Here is a 24,324-nt window from a genome sequence, read left to right on the forward strand (position 1 = left end):
ACTCGTCACATGACTTTTCAATTTTCAGCAACTTGGTATTACTTTAAAGCTTACCGTCTTATTAGTCCATCTCAAGGGCTTCTACACCCATCTCAACGCAATTACTATCGAAAAATTTCACCCGAACATCGTACTTTAATAACATACACACTTGTACTGGCTTTTCCGGAAGTGAATAACTCGTCAGGTGACTTTTCAATTGACAGCAACTTGGTATCATTTTAAAGCTTACCGCGATATTAGTCCATGTCGACGGCTTTTACACCCATCTCAACGCAACTACCATCCAAAAATTTAACCCGAACATCGTGCTTTAATAATAGACACACTTGTGCTGGCTCTTCCGGAAGTAAATAACTCGTCACGTGACTTTTTAATTGACACCAACTTGGTATCATTTTAAAGCTTACCGTCTTATTAGTCCATCTCAAGGGCTTCTACATCCATCTCAACGCAATAACTATCGAAAAATTTTACCCGAACATCGTGCTTTAATAATATAAACAGTTGTGCTGACTCTTCGGGAAGTGAATAACTCGTCAGGTAACTTTTCAATTGACACCAACTTAGTATCATTTTAAAGCTTACCGTCTTATTAGTTCATCTCAATGGTTTCTACACCCATCTCAATGCAATTGCTTTGCAAAAATTCCACGCGAACATCGTGCTTTAATAACATACACACCTGCACTGGCTCTTCTGGAAGTGAATAACTCGTCACGTGACTTTTCAAGTGACACCAATTTGTCATCATTTTAAAGCTTACCGTCTTAGTCCATCTCAACGGCTTCTACCATCTCAACCCACTTATTTTTGAAAAGAAAAGCCCATGATCTTTCCAGGCATATTTAAGATTTCCATTGCATGGCTTGTTGAGTTTCAAGACAAAATGGCAACCGTTCTAATTAGCGGTATCCACGTTGCTGTTTGTAATCAGTATTAGTGGAAATACCGTGAGATGGAGATTACGAAACTTGGGAAAAGAACATTATCATTAACCACCATCAGCCGTTGGCTTTAAGCTGACAGGAGCGAACGATTGATGCCACCGCCGTCCTAAATCAGTTGTTTACCTTGCCATTTGACCGACGATTGTTATCATAGAGACATTCCCATTGCCAACATCGCTGTCGATGAAAACTAAAAATTCACCACTTGTGATAGCGTTAAATAAGTTTATCTTCTTTTGCTTTCAAGTTTATTCTGTTACCACAGGGGAAAGTGCGGTTCTCATTTTGTTTTTCCTTTTTTTTAAATTATACCTTTGGTTGTCTAATTAAATTGAACGTCAACGTTTATTCTTATTTCTATCGGGTACTTTTAAACACACTTGGGTAAATTGTCCATTCAAGTGTCCTCCTTAAGTGTTCTGTTAAAACACAAGTACTTTCACCAATCAAAATAAAATCTGAAATCTACCGAGCTGTTTGTCTTTCCGTTGTTGGATTCAATGTTAAAGAGCAATCGAATCAAGCAAGCACACGAATGACAAGAATGTAAAGAATAAGGACTGTCCACTTGATTGCCGGATTCGGATAACACTCAGGGCCAGAACAATGCCACGAAAGGTACGTATAACTCTTGTTCTAATTCTATAACTAGCTTTTCTAATGGGGTACCACCTTCTTTGCAATTCATTCACAACAGAAATCCAGGGCCCACCACGCTCTTGATTACCAGCGGTTGGCTTAGTTGATAGCAGAGACTGGGCTTCCAACTGAAGCCCACGAGGTTTTGTCGTGACCTCCTTGAACTCTCAATAATGATCTTTAAATTGATACGATTGTAATTAGTGGCAAGGCTGACTGAGAGGAGGGGTGTAGGAGGAATGTTGGAAAAATGAACAAGAAAAAAAATGTCGCAAAGAAAACCTTCAAAGTGATGCAAATGTGCTAGATCAGCCAAATGTAAGTCCGTAAAAGAAAACTGAAAATAGAAATGTGCTGAAAAATCTGAAATATATTCACCTATTTGCATGTGCCATTTCAGGGTAGTAACAAAGATCCCAAAGATGCAGAAAGTCGGGCAGGGGACAAAGTTAAAAAGTGCAAGGATCCGGTCAGTTTATTTCTTAATATTGGTCCATGCTACGCTTTGTTTGCGAGTACATTTTAATAATTTTTCAATTCTGTTGAATTGTTACTATTGGGCTTTGGAGTTTTCCGTGTTGCTTTTTTCCCATGTTTTTAGAACGTCCAGACGAATCATGCAGGACCTGTCCATAGCCAAAAAATTTGGTCACCTAAAATCATATCCCCAAGATGTGTTTTTGAAAGAAAGAAGGTAATTTATCTTGTATGCTATAAAAATGCTACGGCACGAGAGGAATAATAGTCTGTTTGTCTCTTAGGAATAGATATCCTCCTTCCACCAAATCACTAATCGTTATCGTTGTTTTTTAGGTCAAAGTGCTTTCTTCAAATTGGGAGCTGCAACCTCGCTTTTCCCGGCCATACACGCTAGCGGTAAGCGCATTTCATATCTTTTTTGTTTTGTAACTGTTAATGAATCAAAATTTTACTCGGAATGCTATACCTATCCAGAGTAGTCGCAACCTGTCTAAAGCAACGCATGCATCAAAAATATGAACTTTTAGACACAGGAAATGCTTAATTGTTTCCACCGAAGGTCAATATTTGGGAGATCTTGGCACAACTGTACAAGTTTTATAGCTTATTCCTTGCATTCCAAAATGTTTTTGCTCTTGCAAACACATTTCTAAACAGATATCAATCGCGGTAGAAATTTGAAAATCGATGACGCTCAAAGTCATATTTATCATCTTTTTTAAAAATTGTCATCATTATTTTTAGGACGAGGTTCTATTCTGCGTTTGCCGTAAGCCAGAAGACAAGAGGTAGCTGTTAATAACGTCTCTATCTGAAAGGTATCATTTTTCTTCCCCTTCATTGTTTATTGCTTCTGCTAAATAAGAGTTCTTCTATCTGCAGGACATATGTTGGATGTGACCTCTGTTTTGATTGGTTCCACCCAGAATGCTTGGGCATGAGCGACGAGGACATATCAGCCATGCTCAGCTCCAAGACTTTTCTCTGTCCGTCCTGCAGTAAATTCGGCGAAATCGACACTATGGAGAATACTGAAGAAGAAAAAAACAGCGGTAAGCAGCGGTTATGAAAACGAATTTTGTAATGCATTGGATATCCTTTTTTCCCCTTTTTTTATAGATGGCCCACTAAAACATACAACAAAATAGTTTTAAGATTTTCCCGCTTTCCAACAGTTCAGCTCTCCGCTGTCTGCATCGACGACGATACTGAAGAGATTCAGGTAAGAGGGATGCCCCTCCATTACATAGTTCCTTTTCTTAGTCGAACACATTGTCGGTTTTGATTAAGATCATTCAATTTTTTTGTTGTTGTTTGATTTGGCACTCAATATTATTTCCAACAGCTACAACAAGAAACAGCACGCCTCATGGCACGTTCTGATGTACCATCTCCTTCCGGTGATTTCTGTGCAGAACTCCCACCGGGTGCCTGGTACTGTCTTTCTTTAGCTGACATAGCGAGGCTGACGCCTGTCGTAAGGGAAGGAGGGAGGAGGGCGATGCCAGCTGACTGGGATAGTGTTCTCTTGAAGTACGTCAAAAAGACCAATCCATATTGCGTGTTTAGTTGTGATCAAAACCGCGTTAAAAAAGTGAATTCCAGGAAAAAGAACACTCCATTTTTTCGTGGAACTCTAATATGTACCTTTCCCGGTTGCTCAGTGTCCGCTGTGGTGAAAATTTTGGCAAGAGAACAATGACCAACTGGAAATTACCTACTCTCGAAAATTAAGACACTGGGAGGGGAGGGGGGGGTGTCCACCACGGACGGCTAATCAAAGGGGGAGCACGCGACGAGATAAAAAGGGCCCTAGATGGTTCAGATCCGAGTAGGGTTCACCACCGCTTACTTTCAAATCTTCCAGAAAAGGTATATGCCTCAGGTAACAGAGATGGTGTAGGTAGCCACAAGGTGCTTCAGAAGATATCCTCTGAACGGAACCTCCGAGGACGGCCTTTCATAGACACAATTCAGAGCTTAGCACATTTGAGAGCCTGTTTCGTCAAGGAAGATCAAGAAATGTATCCTGAGCACGTTAAGAAGGAATCTGGTCCCCACCTTTTCGGATACATACAATCGGTATCTCTCTACCCAAACACATATTGCCAATTCAAGAAACAAACACTGACTGTGGAGTTTTCGTATGCATGGTAAGTTGTTGATTGTTCCAGGCCTCTGTGTTTGTTTAAAAATGTAGGACTGTCATCATTCAAATGACCTTTTTTTCCTTCTCGCTTTCAGTATGCATTGTGTATAGTCCTGGGAGGAGTGTTTCAATTCTCGCAGGTAGAAGCCGAAATGATTTTTCTTGTTTAAGTAGAACCTTATTCGCCAAATTTCTTTGATATACTTATCAATTCAAGTCTGAGAAAGTATTTTTAGGAAGCGGAATAGCGAACTTCACCAATTTACATCCTTTACAGCGCAACTTTCGCCAACAGGCAAATGTAAAAACAGTAAGGATGCAAATGGCCTATGAGATCCTGGAGGGAAGGATATCGTGAGTATAAATTCCTTTAACTTCAAGCAGGACAAAAGAACATAGTACGATCTAGCATGTAAAGTTGAAATGAGATTATTTGTTTACTTGTACATTATAAATCGACATGTCACGATATAACGTAACGAGCTCAAATCTTATGTTACAGCTTTACGAATCTCGCACGATTTGGAGACACAGTGCCGTTTTGCCCACAGGGTGATATAGGTAAGGTGCATTGTGTAGAGATCAGTGATAACCTTAGGCCGATACAATACCTCGATAATTAGTAGATTTAAATTATGAATTTCTTACAATGAATAACTGACTTGTACTGAATTCGCTGCAGTGACAGCAGACCCCCAGAGAAAGCTACCAGCAGGGTATGAAGACGCAGCTCAGACGTCGCTCAAAATTAAGGGTTGGTAATGAAAATTCATAACAAAGGAAAAAGCTAAAGGCATGGGGAAAATAACACTGGTAATAGCAGAAAGGCTGAAATGTGCATATGTACGTCTGTGTGTTGATCCTTGAACGTAAGTCCTATATGGCTGAATTGGTTGGTTTATCTTCATTTTCATGCCTTTTACAAACCAAAGCACTACACTCCTTCCACATCTCCTGACTTTGAACGTGACGAGTCATCAAATCTGGTGAGCACTAGTTTATTTCAAAAGGTATGTACAGAGGTGTATTAACTCATATATGTTTTCTGTTATTCCTTTATTTACTTAACGTCACTCGAAACGTCATTTAAAGAACTAAACTAAAATTTGTTAACAGGTGAAGATAGGAAAACTAGCTGAAAGTATCACTAAAGACATGAAGGAACACGAAGCTCCACAAGTATCCAAAAGGCTGTGCACGCCCACAGAAGATGCAGACGATGCTGTGGTAATTAATCTAGTAGTTGAAGATACGGAAGAAGAACAGTTGATGGAGTATCGCTTTAAGGTGACCCCCCAGATGGTGGAGGAGAGGGTGAAGGCCATGAAAGATTATCTTCTGGATATAGCAGGCGTCCCACCATCAGAGGATACACCCCTTCCTCACTTGGAGCGCCACCAAGCGTGGTTGTTGCTTGGAGGATACCAGAAGCAGTACAAGAATCTTGAAACCTACCATTTGGGCGCCAACACATTTTCTTATTACATCTTCCCAGATGTGATGCGTCATTTAGAACCAGTGCTATTATGTGAATACCGTTCTTGTTTTTGAGGCGGTGACGAAAATCATTATGGACTTGGAAAAATGCTCGTACGAGATGGCGACAGGGATCGGTCTGGGGATAAATGTGCCAACCAAGAAACCGTATGGCATGGAATGGGATTCCCTCATTGAAGAAAAGAAGTAGAGAAGGAAAACCCCAAATTGATTCCCCTATTTAACGGTGTTTAGTTGCATCTAACGCGATCTCAATGGTTGTAAATAGAACTTACTCTGCCTTTCCATTTTCTTTCCAATAATATTTATTCTTACTGACATTAAAAAAAATGCAAAAATATACCACTGACCAATACAGGTTATGTCTATGTTAAAGAAAGCCAGTTGAGATGGGTGTAAAAGCCGTTCAGACGGACTAATAAGATGGTAAGTTTTACAGTGATACCAAGTTGGTGTCAATTGAAAAGTCATGTGACGAGTTATTCACTTCCGGAAAAGCCAGTACAAGTGTGTGTGTTATTAAAGCACGATGTTCGGGTGAAAGTTTTCGATAGTAATTTCGTTGAGATTGGTGTAGAAGCCCTTGAGATGGACTTACAATAAGGTAAGCTTTAAAATGATACCAAGTTGCTGTCAATTAAAAAGTCACGTGACGAGTTATTTACTTCTGGAAAAGCCAGTACAAGTGTGTGTGTTATTAAAGAACGATGTTCCGGTGAAATTTTTCGATAGTAATTGCGTTGAGATGGGTGTAGAAGCCCTTGAGATGGACTAATAAGACGGTAAGCTTTAAAGTAATACCAAGTTAGTCTCAATTGAAAAGTCACGTGACGAGTTATTTACTTCCGGAAAAGCCAGTACAAGTGTGTGTGTTATTAAAGAACGATGCTCGGGTGACTTTTTTCGATAGTAATTGCGTTGAGATGGGTGTAGAAGCCGTTGAGATGGACTTACAATACGGTAAGCTTTAAAATGATACCAAGTTGCTGAAAATTGAAAAGTCACCTGACGAGCTATTCACTTCCGGAAAAGCCAGTACAAGTGTGTGTGTTATTAAAGCACGATGTTCGGGTGAAAGTTTTCGATAGTAACTGCGTTGAGATGGGTGTAGAAGCCGTTGAGATGGACTTACAATACGGTAAGCTTTAAAATGATACCAAGTTGTTGTCAATTGAGAAGTCACGCGACGAGTTATTCACTTCCGGAAAAGCCAATACAAGTGTGTGTGTTATTAAAGCACGATGTTCGGGTGGAATTTTTCGATAGTAATTGCGTTGAGATGGGTGTAGAAGCCGTTGAGATGGACTAATAAGATGGTAAGCTTTAAAATAATACCAAGTTGGTGTCAATTGAAAAGTCACGTGACGAGTTATTCACTTCCGGAAAAGCCAGTACAAGTGTGTATGTTATTAAAGCACGATGTTCGGGTGGAATTTTTCGATAGTAATTTCGTTGAGATGGGTGTAGAAACCCTTGAGATGGACTAACAATATGGTAAGCTTTAAAATGATACCAAATTGGTGTCAATTGAAAAGTCACGTGACGAGTTATTTACTTCCGGAAAAGCCAGTACAAGTGTGTATGTTATTAAAGCACGATGTTCGGGTGTAATTTTTCGATAGTAATTTCGTTGAGATGGGTGTAGAAACCCTTAAGATGGACTAACAATATGGTAAGCGTTAAAATGATACCAAATTGGTGTCAATTGAAAAGTCACGTGACGAGTTATTTACTTCCGGAAAAGCCAGTACAAGTGTGTATGTTATTAAAGCACGATGTTCGGGTGGAATTTTTCGATAGTAATTGCGTTGAGATGGGTGTAGAAGCCGTTGAGATGGACTAATGAGATGGTAAGCTTTAAAACGATACCACGTTGGTGTCAATTGCAAAGTCACGCAACGAGTTATTCACTTGTGAACAAAGGATATTTACAGCATCTTTTTACATATTTACGTGAGCGTTTGGCGCAAATTAATAGCTTTGAATGCAGCTAGAAATTGTTTTTGAGCAATTGGTAAAGATATTTAAATGATTTTATGTTCTAATTTCCACTACTGAATTTTAAATCGAATTGGCAGACAGTTTCAGCCGGTCGAATTGGCAGATGGCGAATTGGCAGTGAATTGGCAGACAACTTCAGCTTGGTACTCCTATCGCTTCGGCCGGTTTGGCACTTAGGTGAAAGCCACCTTTCGGAGCGATTGTAAACAGCGTCATGTAACAGTCACCGTAAGTCTACCACCTGTACGTTTCTTTAAAGTGCCAGCGGTTTTCCAGTTATAATTACATTTCAGCCTGCTATCTGCAACCTACAAAATATACCTGCCGCTAACTGTATGTGTCCATTGTACTCATTGTCATGTCACGCGAGAAAGAACAGAGCTAGTCGATGTCCATTAGACGATTAAAGAAAGTTTCGGGGCATTTTGAATGTGATAGGTAGTTAAAGATTGTTTCAAGTATCTGTAGGAGGTTTCGGCGGTCATCCAGGTTATGAAAAGTTGTGGATTGTTGAAGGCAGTTATTAGGTCTGGGTGAACTTGGATGAGGGTGCTGGAATCAAACCTTTTAGCCTATTTCTCAGCTATTAGAGGACGGTAGAAGGTAACAATGAACGCGAACGACAATTCAGAGTGTCATGACCCATATATGAAGTTCAAAATGATTAGAACTAGTAGTATTAATCAAAGATTATGAGTGCGTTCGACGCCGTCACTTTAATATACAAACCTTAAATGATTTCTTTAGCTGACTTTCAACCTCTTTCTGTTGCTAAAATCAACATTTTTTCATCAACAACCGAGGTTTTACTGACAGATAGATAATAGTGTCAAAGTCCGTGCCAGTGAAGAGGTCCCCTGAGCCGTATAAACTACGATTTGTTGACAGGCGTACGTTGCGTGACGGCACTCACAAAAATACTTACATTAGCCTTCCAATTTCGAGCTAAATATTTTCATATTAACTGGTAATATTTAAGCGTAAAAGCTAATTTGTAACAGTATATTTTTACGTACATCATTCTAAGCTGGAAGCACACTGAATATAAGCCAACTCAGTTTTGGAATCGCGTGCTCGTTTAACGTATACGTAAGCAAACTGCCTGCGACTGATTCAAATATTTCCCCTGATGAATAAAAGTAGACAGTATTTACATTACCGTTCCTTGGTTCAGGCTCAGTCTCATGGATCTTGCCTTCAGATTACTTTTCCACTGATTCCAAACAATATTCGACCGGATAAAGACTGAGCTATCTGTCGCGAATGGAACTAATCACCAAATGCGATCGAAATACAGCCAATGAAATATAGTTGTTCCCACGGTTATCATCCCAAAGCAAGGCGATTCAAAGTCGTGTTCGTGAACATGTAAAATAAATAATTGTCCTAGTCATGTCACAAAAACACGTCATCTCCGACGAAAAAGGCCATGTTTGCGTTGATTTGCACGGTACAGAACCCACTGCCAACGAGCGAACGATTTAGAAATCAAAACCGACTCGTAAGCAAGAGCTTTGCGATGACATAGTTTGTTTTCGCCCCTGCTGCATTCTGCGGGGTGGCCAATTCCATCTATCCATCCATGCCTTGTCCCAAAAAAAATCTCACATCAGTCCTCATTAGAATAGGCTCTTCCAAGCGTTCAGTTAGTTGAGGCGCAGCGCAAAAAACGGAGCGCAAAAAAAATAAAGAAAGAGCTTCCTCTCGCCGTGCTTTTTTTTTTTGTTATTTTTCGCGCTATGTTTTCCGCGCTGCGCCCCAACCAACTGAACGCCTGGAAGAGGCTAGCATTAGGACTGCGCTCTGTCGAACGCAATAATAACACTAAATTCTTCGCTATCAGTGAAAAACGCGTCATTTCTTAACTAAAAGTTAACATTTTGACTTATTCTCACCTATCATTTAAGCCATATCCAGATAAACCCTCTAGGTCTCAAGATTGCGTCAGGCAGTTCCTTAGCACCTCCGTATATACACCAGTATTTTCAGCATCTTACTTAATGAATGCGCAAGATTCTGGAGTGAAAAGAATAAATTGGTGAAGTTGAGTTACCTGAAGATCTGTCGAAGTTACACTGGCACAAAGATTGGCGATATCTTTAAAGTGAACCTTTACATCGAGAAAACAGGACGATAGTGTTACAGCTAAACAGGATCGAACAGAATCAGAACAATTAATAATTCCTTCCTTACCCGTCGAGATCTAGATTATGTGCACGACTGGCTCAGCGGTGAAACAATCCAAGAATTAAATCAAGATTACCGTAGTAATGGAAGAAAACTGTTCAAACCGTTCTTTGTATAGGACCGGAAATGTAAACTCTACTTCGGTCCGCCATAACATCACGAGGTAAATCTGTTTCGATTTCGATTCCAAAAGGTCAACCCAGGGGAAATTCCCTGCATTATCATAAGTAAAGTTCACGCAACGTTATAAAGCAGACATTTCGCACATTTAGGAGAAACTGGTCGAAAATAACTAGCTGCGCTAAATAAAAACCTAGTGAAAGTTCCTGACCTCTGGTTTTCCAGAAAAAAAAAAGCAATTTCAAGTAAAATTAGTGAATAGGGCAAATATATTGACATGAGAATCTTCCTCACCTGAACAAAACAAACGCTTTTGCAATTTTCCTCAAGCTAACAATATACTGAAACTTAAATTCGAAAGCTGAAATGTCGGGCTTCCCTTTAGAATACAGTCGAACCTATAACGGCCACCCTCGGGACTTGATGTACTCGTCGCTTAATACAAGTGGCCGCTTAAGGTGGCTCTATATAGTATTTCACAAAGCTTTGGATATTAAATATGCATAAGCAATTTCTCCCTTGGCAAATGTTTACAACATAGCACTCGGTAGAAGGTCAATAATAAAAAACCTACAGCCTTAGGCTACATATGGAAGACACTTTCAGAACCTAAATGTTGTTGCTATGGCAACTACTGATAGAAATGCTTGGCTTGTTTTTTTAACTTACCTGACTTCTAGACGGTGTTTCTAGGTTTCTACACGGTAAATTTTCTTTGTTTTGGGGGAAACACAGTTAACACACAAGGAGTTTCGACTAACAAAGCTACAAGAAAATCTGTGCATAATTTTCGTAGGAATTCGCAATTTTCGTTTTTGACGCATATTACATTAATGTATGTATAAAATTTGATGATTTTTGCTTAACAGCGAGAAAAAGAAAAATCCTATCCATGTGCCAATTTTCAAAAAAATTCACCGTCTGAAACGCGCTTAATATGCGTTTTAGATCACCCAAAGACCCCTGTATTTTCGTGACGTCATCAAAATAGAAATTCTTCAACTTACGGTACTGCGGATGCGCACGTTTCGCTTCCTTCGCACGTGCTAGTTAAAAATTAGTGGAGATGTAGAAGCTTATTTTTCCCCACTACGGCGAAAAGTATACCTAATAAGTGTTGTAATACTTATGGAAATGCGTTTTAACTTGTGGTTTCCTCCACTGCTTTGAAGTGCTCAACGATCTTGGCTAGAATACAGGTTGTTTTTGTCACTCGCGGGGCCTTGCTAGTTGCTGAAGATGGAGGCAGAGACAATACGCCAACAAGCCCTTTTGCTCCGAACTTCTCGAAAACATTCTTAAGATCTCGATATGAAATGCCACTTCCGGCTATTTTTTCAGCCATCTGTTGCTTGATGGGGAATTCCGCGTTTGTTGGATGATAAAGCGTTCCTCGGAACGTCTGCAGGAGTTCGTAGCGACGATCAAGGTATTTCATGTCGTTTTCTGCGTACTGTGTTGTTGACATGTTCTCTGTCAACATGTCCTCTGAAATGTTCAAACGGGAGTCGAAGACTATTCTTCTTAAAGCTCTAACATCCTCCATTGCATCGTGTGCGGGGAAAGGCTCGTGGAAAAGTGTCTGATAAATGGATTGTTGATTTAATTTAACTGTGGAACCATCCGGTAAGACCAGAGAGGGATGTTTACGTTTGACCAAGTTCTTCATCACAGGGAGAGTGTCAGAAAAGAAAACGTTAAGACAGGAAAGCTTTTCACAAAGTTGATGTCCACCTTGACGAAGAAGAGTTGGATTATCGAAAACCTGAGAGTTGTGCCCAATTAAAACAGTATAAATATTATTATCGCCTTTCACACGTCTGACAGTTTTCTCCAAGTAGGTTAGAAAATTTTCGAGTGACTTTCCAAGTGACACAGTTTCGACGGGTTGATTGTTTTTGAACAGGATCCTGACGCCTCTGACTGTTCGGACACTTAAACCATTTACCCTTGTAGCATAAATATCTACATCCCTCAAAGGTAATATATAGTCATTGAAACAGTGCAAACCTGATTGATCAACTGCTGAAAGTTGGCATATTTCTGCGGTTTTTCCAGACGTGTTTGTTTCAATATCGTAAATGATGAAATTGTAAACAGTGTTTCTGTCATAGGGAAATTTCTCCGCCACTGGTCTGATCGTTAATTCAGGAATGCATGTTTCAAAGTTTTTCAGCTCCTCACTTGAAATTTTCAAATTGATGATGTCAAATTCTTGGATCAGTTTGGTAGAATTGTTTGGATCCAGGTTAAGTCCTATTCCACTTTGGTATGTGTTTCCTTCCTTAGCTTGTTTTTTACCATCAAGATTTAACTTCTGCTTATGTAGTTGAGCTCTTCGGCGTTTGAAATTAATGCTGTTTTTTCTTAGCTTGTCTTGGGTAACCTTGTGATCCATCCTTTCAATGTAGCTGATACAGTGTATACCAGGTTCAATGTTGAGGCTCTCAAGTGTTTGGCTAATGTACTGATATCCAAGGTTTACTTGCGAGATGCCACAGGCCACTCGGAAGTCTCGGAGTCTTCATCCCTGACATAAACAGATAGTTTGACATTAGAATTTAGGCTTTCAGTGAACAAATGGACTGCTGCCATAGGCTCCATTGCTTTTGATGATGCTGTATGATTGAGTTGGCAATTGTGTTGCTTGGCTTGTTTTCCAGTTTTTTTAGCATTTGTGCAAACCCTGCAGGATTTTGTTCTTGTAGTGTAATCCATTACCTTCCCATAAGTTAAACCCATGACTGCAGCATGACCGGTTGAAGAGTTATGCCCCTTTCCCCGTTTTTGCCTACCCATGTCATATGAGCAGGGGATATTGATGCAGCCTTGGTCATCTGCTTTTACACCCTTTTTGATGGCAGCATTTCTTTCTTCTGACATTGCAGTTTTGCAACTTTTCTTTGTTACTTGCTCCACTGCATGCCCAATCTCGTTTTCTCTACTCTTGAAAGTTACTGGATTCATAGAGGGAATATTTAATGCACACAGTAAATTATTTAGGTGGGTTTCACCGATTCCTGTATGTAGACACCCAAGAACAGCTCTTGAATTAACATCCTGACTGAGTGGACCTCTTTGACCACTCCTGTGCTCACTGGAGGTCTTGACAACATTCTCTGTACCACACACTGCACAGGTAACTGAGAACACTGAGGCTAACCCACATTTTTTTTCTGCTGTTATGTTCCACAATGACAAATTGGCTGAAAATAAAGTGAATATATTGATACTCAGGAAGATCTGATACTTTATTCTGGCAGTGTGTTTTCTCCTTTAATTTGGAATAAATGAGCACAAGTAAATTTTCACAAAAACTAACAACATTTCAAAATGCAATGAATGCAATTTGTGGTCTGTGGCAAATTTACAACTGCTTGTTTGTTCCAAATTTATTAAAAACATTTTTGTTGCTTGCAATAGACAAACAAATGTGTGACGCTTGTTATAGGGAACTTGCCCAAAAATTTAGGGACCAACCCCAGGTTTTTTATGGCTGATTGCATATGAGACGTTTTGTAATGTATTGAAGATATACATGTATAATCAACCTCATAATTCTTTTTTGGAAACCTGTTAATTTTATAGCCTTAAAGCTGTGTGTACTTGCCATAAAACTGAGAATTCATTTTGACTTTTCTTTAGTGTTGATTTTCTTTAGGCAGAAAAATGTTTCTTCTCACCTGCTTTACAGTATTGACAACATTTCAATGAACTTCTCAAAACATCCAAGTCCATAATTCTACTTCCATGTGGAATGCAATTTTCCTTCTTTGTTTGTTTCTGATAAAAATTTAAAACTTATACGTTTTAATGGTAATTATTAGGTTGTAACTGTAACAAAAAATGTTGAAATTTTAAAATGAAATGTCAGAATGTTCAGGTATAATCATGTTGACAATTTGCTATGAGCTACCTGTGGTATAATACAAAAGTTCAAATTGAGCACTATTTCAGAGCAAAGAAAGTCTTGATGAAGCACTTGTCTTAAAACTTTTAGGGAATTGCTTGGTGCCACGTATAGCGAAAACAAGATTTAAACCACGCCTGACTTAAACGGGTTTCTCTTTTCTTCGGTGGGGACCAATCTCCGACCATTCCTTGAAACTCCAATTTCCTCTTTGCCTTCCACTCCTTTATCCCACGAGTCCTGTCTTCGGTGTTTCCACTTTGAGCGGGTTTCTTTCTTGAGAATCGACCCTTCTCGTCACGCAATGGTGGTTTTGTTTCCGGTGTCAGTTGCGCCTTTGCAGACTCTTCAGCTGTTTTCGGTGTTTCCCAGGGAACTCAAAGCGAAGCCTCCGACCATAAAAAGAACACCGTGACCACTCTGTGACTTCCTTCGCGTACGATCACCACCGTCTTCTCTCTCTGATGTCGGCGCGATAATATAAGTGCTGCGAATTGGCTTCTCAGTTTAACCACGTCAGGAGAACACGAAAGAAGGGTATTTTTAAACACATTTCTAGGCGTTTTTTGATGAACACTTGTTCTGGTCAAAAAGGATAGCGGTAAGTGGAACGCGACTCGCGATAAAAGTCTCGCCGCCATGTTTATTTTTGTTTTTTACTTTTCTTTTAAATACTCGCGCGCTCGCGCCATTCGCACCCATGCCTCGCGCGCCAAAAAAACTATATAGAACTACCTTAATACAGGATCACTAAGAATACTCACTGGGCGTGGTCTAATGTCAATTTTATTGGCGTATCTACAAAAACACTCTATGCAAGAAAACAATAGGACAATCAACGCTCTTTCAAGGGATCAATACTTAAAACAAGGTTCAGTGCCAACTGGTAACTTAACGGTACAATATACGTAACATGGTGTAAAAGTACTGTGCAATAAATTGTCCTCTACTCTTCTACGGTATACAGCACTGTATTTCTATGACTTGCAGTTCACAACAAAATATATCATTCCGTCATTTCATAGTCGCACGTTCAATTTCATAGTTGTTACATTCAGGGTGGCCGCTTACTACAGGTAAAAATAACAAAGAAAGACAAACATGGGACTGCTACAGGGTGGCCGCGGCCACTTGATAGAGGTGGCCGCCTAATACAGGTAACAAATACAGCGTTTGTAAGAACGAAAAATCGGGACTTTGAAAACTGGCCGCTAATAGTGGGTGGCCGCTTAATACAGGACCGTTATATTCAGGTTCAACGGTATAAACTCGACGTCGGTCCGCCATAACATCACGAGGTAAATCTGTTTCGATTTCGATTTCAAAGGGTCAACCCAGGGGAAATTCCCTGTATTATCTCTTGCGGTTTCGTCGTTATGTCATAAGTAAAGTTCACGCAACATTATAAAGCAAACATTTTGCACATTTAGGAGAAACTGGTCCAGAACTAGGTGCACTAATTAAATAAAAACGTAGTGAAGGCTTTTCCAGAAAAAAAAAAGATAATTTCAAGTAAAATTAGTGAATAGCGCAAATATATTGACATGAGAATTTTACAGACGCTTTTGCAATTTTCATCAAGCTAGAAACTTAGATTCGAAAGCTGAAATGTTGGGCTCCCTTTCAAAATATTTAGTTTTCTGGAGGAGGGGAGGGGTGTAATATGACACCAGGAGCCATAATCGGGGACGGAGACCGTAAGTCTTGGGATCCGCGCGCACCTATGATATGGGACAATTTTTCTATTTTTAGAACAAATTGCGCCATCCTGACGTCATATATCCGCGAGGATTCACGCACATGTTGGGGGTTCTCGCGTGGATGTTGTCACGTTGCATGATCAAATGGTGAGAGTTGAGAGATTATCTCGCGTATTTTTCACAGTGATGGCAGGGAATAAGGCAGGGAATACGAACCAGGGCGCTTACATGTAGTTTTATGCTTTGAGCTAATGGAAAAAGTGGGTTTTTTAGTGTCGAAAACAAGACTTCAATCCCGCGCTGGGAATGAATAATAAGATCTGCTTGCGCTAGTTGTAAGCTTACGCGTATTTTTTTGCGTTTGTTCTGACTTAGGAATATAGCAAGAAAACTCTCTACTCTGGTATCAAGTTAATTTGTGAGTTTCTCAGACAATGGTTAATCATAACCAAAACCTTTTTTGATGGTTTCTTATTGTTTCTGCTTAGTTGGTGAGCTTGCAAAAGTCTTTGAAAGGAAAGTCTGACGCGTACAATTAGCTCATTTGCATAGTGCAGCTCGTGCACTTTCAAGTCCGAGTCGGTGTTTTCAATTGTCAACAAATCTTGACAAAGATTCCTTTCGTTATCTTTTGTGCTGAGATGCTCAACAAATTTCACGAACGCAAAAAAGGCTACTAGCATCATGTGTGTTTCCTCAACATAAGGGTCCATAAGCATAATGAAGTTTTACACTGCGAAAATGAAAATAGACAAGGAGTTTTGATAACTCGATCAACAAAATCGAAATCGTTATTCGAAGTTGATTAAAGGAAGCGTCATCGTAACTTTGTTGATTATTTCTGCTTTATTCACATATTTTCAGCTTAGCTTTTAATATGTTCTCAAACATTTATCAATATTAAACATATTTAAAAACTATAGAGTTATTGTTTGAGTTCGATGTACGCTTTCACACGAAGGTGCGGCGGAAGAACGATTTGTCATGTTTACTGACTGTACAAAACACGCATCGGCGGGCGCTCTCATTCATCGACAACAGAGAATTTACTGGATTTTTACACGAATAAAACTGAGCAGTATCCACGGACGTAAAGTTACTGGGCCTTGATGAAACATCAAGCGTTGCTTACAATTCAGGCGAAACTCAAACTAGCAATTATTTTGTTTTACTTTTCGGTCGCTATAGACTGGCAAATTCCTTGTAAGCGTGTGCAAGAGGAGCTAGGAAACTATGAAGTCCTGAAGCTCTGCTATATCTGAATATATCGAGCTAGTTTTTTGCTGTGTAATGGAAAAGCTGTTAATCTTCAACATATGTGAAGTTTAAAGTGGAGTAATGTACAGCTCATGTAAAAGAAGTATCCGTCGGAACACAACTTGGTTAGCGATATATATCTAAGCTTAAAGCGGAACATACCTAAATTCGACATTGTCTTACTTCACTCAAACTGGAGCAGCTTACGACGAAAATACTTAAGCAAAATTCCAACAGACGTAAACGCGTTGAGTTGTGGACCAAAAACATGAAAATTTTCGGGAATTTCGGACGCCATTTCCCCCGCGCGACATCCGCAAAAAATCCTCACAGCATGTACGCGCGTGTGCCGCAGGCGATGGCGCAATTTGTTCTAAAAATAGAATTATTGTCCCATATCATGGGGACAACCCCAATACTAGAAACGGCGCGCGCTTACGGTCTCCGTCCCCGATTGTGGCTCCTGATGACACCTATTTTTTTTTCAGGGGTGCAACATTCTTATCTTTAAAAAATGCACAGTGTAGCTGAGCATATAACAGTACGTAACACAATCAAAATATATCAATTAAAATGGAAACATACAGAAATAGAGACCAGCAACGCGGAGAATAGATCAAGTTTCGTGACCTATTATAATAAAAAAATTGGGGTTTTGTACACACCTTTCGTCAGTCGTTGATTTAGTGGCCATTGTCAGGAGGTGATTTTGGCAGTTGGGACGCGCTTTAGTGGCCGCTGCTGTTGTAAAGAGGTGGGCGTTGTTGAGAGTTTAAAATAAGAGTGAATGTATGGACCGTCCGCCGGGACAAAAACAAGTGGCCCTGGTAGAGAGATGGCCGTTAGTGGAGGTTCGACTGTAGTAGGATACTGGTAACGTTTGGAAAATGGAAAACATATATATATGTAGAGAGAATTTCCAGTGAAAAATCAAGTGGGGTTTGTGATTAAACTGAATCATTTTACTCTTGACTGCATTTATTGGACTCACTGGAAAGAAAAAAAAACACAAATTGAACCATACAAAATATCATCGTATAAGCAAATCGTCGAGTCGTTTTCGTTAGAACTGTTTAACCATTAACCACTTGGTCTATATGAGAACCGGTGAGCGGTTAGGAAACTGATGAGGGCTAAAGTGGAACCAAGATCATGTAAAGGAGCGCATTGCATGACGGGAAAATAAATCACACGAGATAGCCTAGAGGAATAGACCAAAGCCATTCCATTTAGTTATTAGTTAAATAACAATTTAACACACGCCAAAGGGAAGCGGTTTGGCTTAGTGGAAACACACTTTGGTGACTATGGTGAATTTCAAGTAAACGTAATTAATAGTCACCAAACGGTGCTCTCGATCGCTGACGAGATATCTTCATTTCAAAGATTTCTCTTTAGCTATTTAATTTACGTGCCTCCATCTTTTTCTTTCTGTCTTTAAATTCACCAAAAAAATCCTTTCACGATATACTTATGAACAGATTTGAGATTGCTTAAAGTGCTACAAGAGTATGTGAAAACATGCTTAACATTCAGTACAAGCGAAAATATTATCTCTGATAATTTCTTCATATCACGCTAGCGACTTTTACATCATTAAATTAGTGAGAAATATGTCTAATCTTACCTGAGGTGAGCTTGTACCTTGTTTATGTGGCGGTCATTTTGAATTTTAAATACGCGTTAGTAATTTGAGGTCTGGAACCGAGAAACCTTTCAAAACCACTCGGAGCTCTAGGAAATGGTAATTCGTCACTTCATGATTATAGGCGTACGTTTGGAAATTCCGTAAGTTATCAGTAGCAGACCTCACACCGGTCAACCGCGTAATAAAACTCCAAATTAAAGTAGCACGTTACAAAACAACAATTACGGCAGATCACTAATTTAATCTAAGTGCCTTTCGTGTCTTGAACAACGCTCTAGCTTAAAAATTGCGTCAACTAACTTTAAAATTTGACCTTTGTACTTTCCTTTCTACCGCACTTTTTCGCTGATTCTGTCTTCATTATTCATTTGGGGGGTGGGGGTAGGCAGCGCAATGGTGAGAGCGCTTGCCTACCACCAATGTCACTATGGCTCAACGAAGATGGCTCAACGAAGGTCACTGTATACCGAAAACCGACTCCTACTGATCAGTAAATGAATTTCCATTCTAACCATCATCTACAACATAAAAGAGCTGTAATTTACACTCAGCTACTTTGAGCTACGACCTTGGCGTCTAAAGAAGTTGACAAAGTAAAAGAAATGCAACACGTAAAGCAGCCTTGAAAGCCAACAACTATCCTGATTGGATGCTAACACTACCGAGCACTGGATCTGGTTCGAGAGAATCCGAGGAACCTGTTAACGAGAACAGAATATATGCTTCAGTGCCATACATCAAGAGCACTTCGGAACGCCTACAAAGAGCATTTAAATCACACGAGATCACACGTGTCTACCAGCCTTTCAATTCGTTGCGATCACTGCTAGTACGTGTTAAGGATAAAACAGAAAACACCATTACGAACAATGTGACACGAACAATGAGTCACATCTGTTACGAACAATGTGACAAAGAATATGTTGGCGAAACTTCTCGTTCATCAGAAACTAGAGTAGAGGAACATCGTAGTTCGAGGAATTCGTCAGCTGTTCATGAGCATCGCCAGCTTACGGAACATTCAGTGGATTCTTGCCATGGAAAGTAACACGTTCAAACTTCGCATAAGGGAGGCAATTGAGATCTGATAACGAAAACCCTCTTTGAACGAGACAATGGCTTCGAATTAGCCAACATCTATGACACGCTCTCCTTTATAGCCCCCTCGAGACCATAATGAACTTCATATAATCCTTCTTAACATTCAAAAATTTTTATTGTGACTGACGAAGTTCGGTGAAACCGAACGAAATATCCTACTTTTTTAATAAGATGTTTAATTGCGCTCGGAGTACAGAAATTATTTTTTTTATATTTCAACTTGTAATCATGTGAACCTCAACCAAGCAACGACATACTATCCCTACCCATGATGCTAATCTACTAATTGGCATTGTCGCGTGCGCTTTTTCGCTTTTGTGGGACATCATAGCAATAGCCACACGTAACTAAGATTACTGCACCTCATTCAGACCCTCTACTACAAACATGGAGACACTTCAGCTAAATCAATCAAAACCGGTTGTAGTTGACCTGAATAAATCTTGTAAATCTTGTAGGCTGGTTAAATCCTCACTACCATAAAATTCTGTCATACAGAACTTCCAAATTTTCCCATCAATTAACTCTCTCCGAAGATAGTATGGAGAAATTAAACACTCAGCACCTGTCATCTTGGAATTTAACCCTGAAAAAAAAAAAAAAACCACATGGTTGCGCATGCGTGCTTCTGGAGATGTTCAAACAAGTTCAACTGGTTCATAAGCAAGATCTTTGGCTAGTTCCCAGGACTCATTGTCCTCGCGTTTGCGTTCGGTCTCCATCGTTGGTTGATCCACCTTAATGTGGCTACTTCGCTGTCGCTGCTTCACTCTCAAGTGTTCAAGATAATCTATTTCGCTTGCTATCAGCTTCTGGCATACAGCCAGCAGTGCACCGGGCAAATCATTTCTTATGACATACCCCTTCGCTTGTTTTCCCTCGTACATTGTTTGTAAGCGAGTTTCATTTGTTACGCATGCTCGCTTAATCTCCCAGTTTTTTTGACGGAAGATGGTCAACTCTTTGTAAAAGTTTTCACCTTCGCTTTCAATCTTTTTCCAAAATGATTTGTTAAAATAGTCAAACAACAGAACATCGGCTTTGTTCCATCTTTTCACGTTTTCTCTAACATCGTCGGTTAGTACTGTGTCCTTTTCTTTGTCTTGTCGCTCATTTAATTTTAAATATAAAATGTCCTCCATTTGCCAGCAAAGAAGTCGTTTCATCAACACCAATGATTCATCAAAGTAATCCATTATCATAACCAAGTCAAACTCTTTGTCCAGAAACTGAATGTACCCGTTAACAGCAGTGAGATTTTGATAATACTTGAAGCTCAAACCCAAATCATAAAGAAGAGGATTTCTGACGAGAGGCGACGCCTTTACACTCTTGAATTTGCTAAATGAAACTCCATTCTTAAGGAATGTTTGCAAAGAATCTGGACCATTTCCCACACCAAGGCGATATCCTACCTTCATGTACCTGAACACAGACTCAAAATTGTCCACAGGGTTTCGAAGAATCGTTAAATCCTTGCTAGTTTGTTTAGGGAAGAGCCAGTTCATTGGTTTCTGATTAAATCGTGCGTGACTGCACAAAATATTTGGTGCCTTGCTTTGTAAAAGACGCGGAAACGTAACCTGAAATCTTTTTGGCCATCCTAACAGTGTAGCGTCTGAGAGGACAAAAAAAAGATTTCTCAAATCCCCGTAGCGAAAGGAAATATTTGTTATTGTGCTCGAGCCAGTTTTATGCGTTTTAAGAAAAAGGATGTGTTTTTCCGGCGAACACTCCCTTGGAGTCGAAGTTACTTCAGGATAAACCAATTCTGTATTGGCATTGTTGGCTTCCAACCTGTTATAAATAATAATAAAAGAAAATACAAAATTCAGTCAGTATTCAGAGAATATTCCTTTGTCGTATGATCTGCTTTTTTTGCTTCATAATTTATCTAGCTTCCACTTGGTTGTCAAGATGGTTTACAGGGGAAAAGAAGCAGTGCTTTAGTGTCAATGGGTGTAAGTTTTATACTACCATTGGAACGTAAAAGGTTGGCTTCAAAATGTTTACAGCTGGTGTAAAATTGTATATCTGAGTCATTCCAAAATGCACCAAATGACACTAGAGAGTGACGTTTTGATTGCAATTATCGACCTAAATATTGATTATCACCCAAAGAGCAGTTTGATAATTGTTGTATCCCTTATTTTTTTTCAAGGTATGTCTCCCTCGATACAACACTGACAACTTTATTTGTACTCAACATAGAAATTAGAGTTAGATGAACAAAAATAAGTTAAAATAAAGAGAGTACATGGCTGCCCGAAACAGCCTCGATGTGTGCACGTTTTCAAGAGGGCCAGGATTCACCGCCTGTTCACACTTGGAGGAATTATCAAAAGAAAAGAAGAGAACAGAGGGAAACGAAGAGCGTTGCTGGGATATGTCTGTTCCATTAAGTTATCTGCACTGCACTTGAACTAATTCGCTAATCTGCCAGTACTTCACCGGGCTCGTTTTTGAGTTGAAAGCACCAATAAAGCTAAAATCAAGGGTGTTTTCAACAGGTCAGATCGTTTCCATGGGAACATGTCCAGAAAATAGTCACTGTTTTTTCAATAATGATTGGCCATTTGTTTGATGCCATTCGTTAAGCCTTAGCTGAAAAGAATAGAAGTATTGATCTATTAAAGTAGAAGTGCTTAAAAAAAGTTTTTGAAACTGATGCCTGAAACCTCCCTTAAGGACAACAAGCTTGCTACGCCAAAGCCGCTGAACTGAAGTGCTAAAAGTCGATATGTTGACTGATTGGACAGCTCTGTAATCTCAAGTCAAACAGTTAACATTTTACTTGAATTAATTAAACGAGGTTTGAACATTGATGTGAAATGAAAACAAGAGCTGTTCCATCCCAACATTTTAACTTCGGGAACGAACAAATAGCTTAAAATAAAGCTGTGTACGAAATTTGACCGGACATCACCTCTTATAGATTCATCGATTGAAAGAGTTATATGTCACATGTCAGGGTTAAGTCTGTTCTGCTACGTCAAGGTGCAAGATTACCTTTCTAGAGAAATACAGCTGCTATACTAAGGTACAAAACTTATCTAAAAAAATTTTTAGGAAGAAACGAAAGATGGCAAAAGTTGAAAGAGGTGACGGCCGAACGACAAATTTATGATATAATTACTCTTACTTTTTCCAAACTTCACTCTAACCTGACATCCGTGACACCTTTTGAATATTGAGCGAACAACTTTTCATCCGCCAAGTGGACGAGAAGTAACAATGTAGACACCAAAGCTACAAAAGCTAGGAAGGTGGGCAATAGGGTTGATCGAGACATCGTCTGCATGCGCTCTGTACTTTGAAATGGGGACAGTTGAATTTTAAAGTTTTTGACTCAAAACGATACCCAACGGTGGGTTTACAATGACAGAGACGAAATGTAAATGACAGCTTTAGCTTGTTAGTTCACTCTTTTAAAAAAAAAAGTAACTATGGTTGAAAACGATTCACCGTGATTGGACAGACTGGGGAATCTTATTAATGAAACGTGGCATGTGACAACAACATACAGTACGAGACAAAACTAGGGTATTTATGGTAAAAAATATATCGGGGAATACGAAGTAATTTTAGCGTAAGCAGTTTCAAAGCGAGAAAGAAATGATTTTTAAAGCTAGACTTGGCGGGATAAATAATACACTTATGTCATACAGTTTTGAACAAAACGATCGAGCAGCACTTCATATGGGCGAAGAACACTGCTCTAGCGAATGACAAGTTACCTTGGTGACCCTGAAGCACAAGTACTGTAAGCTTTTTATGATTGCGAAATGAGAAAATATGTCAAGGCTTGGTATGGAAATTAAATTAACTTAGCGAGATGTAACACCACCTTACGTTGCGTGTCGTTGAGCTCGAAACAGTTCAAGCAATTCCACGGTGTTTCAATTTCCCTTCAGTGTCTTATGTAGTATAAGTCATTGCAATTGTATTGTGGAAAAAAAAACAATCGGATGAGGAAAACTGAAACAAGTTCAAGAGTATTTGAAAGAATATTTGAAACAGTTGCAATTGCAACGCTTGACTTTTGAGTTTTCTCTCCAATTTCTTTCGTCCTATCTTGTAAATATCGCTAAAAAAAAAAGCTGCTTGTTCTTGGTGTACTAGGAGCACTTCTTGTACGAGTGATGGTATTTAGCATCTGCTGCTCTGAACAAAACTTAGAGAATGCTAATGGCTAAATATAACCAACAGAAAATACCGCGAGCTCTTCTTGACGGCTAACTTGGGAGAGCTTGAAAATCTAATCCGAGTAGCAAGTAACATATACATCTACATGTTCAATCCAAGAGCGGATGCGGGGTAAGACAGTTCATTCCTCTTATACGCGTGGTGATTCCTCTCAAGTTATTTTTAGATATGGGATCCAGTTCTCCCGCGGATAATGTTACCGCGTGCGTGTTGCTTGGATGTTTTCGTGGAAGACGAAATCGCTTGTAAAGCCGCTGTGGTTCTCCACGTGAAGATTGGCTATTTCTACAATAAAGTCCAATACCTTTTATTTATACAGACCCTTTGTATTTCCAATACCGGTAGTTATCTAAAAATATCTTCCAAAGGAATGATTAATTACATTAAGAATAATGCCTATGTGGAGGATCAACTCTTACTGCATTACAAGATAGTTGTGTTGAAGAAGAAGTTATAAGTCGTTGGGCTAATTAGACCGC

General features: G+C 39.4%; 4 protein-coding genes and 1 pseudogene across 10 annotated transcripts in view; 2 read left to right on the top strand and 3 right to left on the bottom strand.

Moving 5' to 3' along the window:
• Nucleotides 1–9,694, bottom strand: part of LOC110052034 (uncharacterized) — a 20,988-nt gene extending 11,294 nt beyond the window's left edge. For 2 of the 6 annotated variants that reach the window (XM_089279347.1, XM_089279348.1), the window contains exon 1: nt 8,876–9,585. Coding sequence is in view for 1 of the 6 variants with exons in the window: in XM_089279344.1 (XP_089135470.1) it covers nt 9,612–9,618 (7 nt within the window). In the remaining 5 variants the exon portion in view is untranslated. Of the gene's footprint in view, nt 1–8,445; nt 8,488–8,870; nt 9,586–9,611 lie in introns of those variants that run through there. The other 4 variants (XM_089279349.1, XM_089279344.1, XM_089279346.1 and 1 more) reach the window with 4 other exon arrangements.
• LOC149096921 (uncharacterized) lies at nt 2,039–12,722 on the bottom strand. Its single transcript, XM_089279351.1, has 3 exons — nt 10,318–12,722; nt 9,612–9,732; nt 2,039–3,100 (listed from the first exon to the last, which is right to left on the bottom strand). The coding sequence occupies exon 1, from the start codon at nt 12,419–12,421 to the stop codon at nt 11,165–11,167; it is 1,257 nt and encodes a 418-aa protein (XP_089135477.1). The 5' UTR covers nt 12,422–12,722; the 3' UTR covers nt 2,039–3,100; nt 9,612–9,732; nt 10,318–11,164.
• LOC149096922 (uncharacterized) lies at nt 3,124–5,004 on the top strand (annotated as a pseudogene). Its single transcript, XR_016204121.1, has 2 exons — nt 3,124–4,222; nt 4,314–5,004. The product of XR_016204121.1 is annotated as an uncharacterized LOC149096922 (transcript).
• LOC149096923 (uncharacterized) lies at nt 5,109–6,036 on the top strand. Its single transcript, XM_089279352.1, has one exon. The coding sequence runs from the start codon at nt 5,374–5,376 to the stop codon at nt 5,767–5,769; it is 396 nt and encodes a 131-aa protein (XP_089135478.1). The 5' UTR covers nt 5,109–5,373; the 3' UTR covers nt 5,770–6,036.
• A 7,116-nt stretch (nt 12,723–19,838) lies between the features above and the next one.
• On the bottom strand, nt 19,839–21,213 carry LOC149096924 (galactosylceramide sulfotransferase-like). Its single transcript, XM_089280180.1, has one exon. It carries the CDS (start codon nt 21,145–21,147, stop codon nt 20,278–20,280), a length of 870 nt encoding a protein of 289 aa, XP_089136306.1. The 5' UTR covers nt 21,148–21,213; the 3' UTR covers nt 19,839–20,277.
• Between the last annotated feature and the right edge of the window lie 3,111 nt (nt 21,214–24,324).

The sequence above is a fragment of the Orbicella faveolata genome, unplaced genomic scaffold (genome assembly GCF_042242905.1).
Source record: "Orbicella faveolata isolate gen_17 unplaced genomic scaffold, um_ofav_v1 contig_47, whole genome shotgun sequence".
NCBI classification, from domain to species: Eukaryota; Metazoa; Cnidaria; class Anthozoa; order Scleractinia; family Merulinidae; genus Orbicella; species Orbicella faveolata.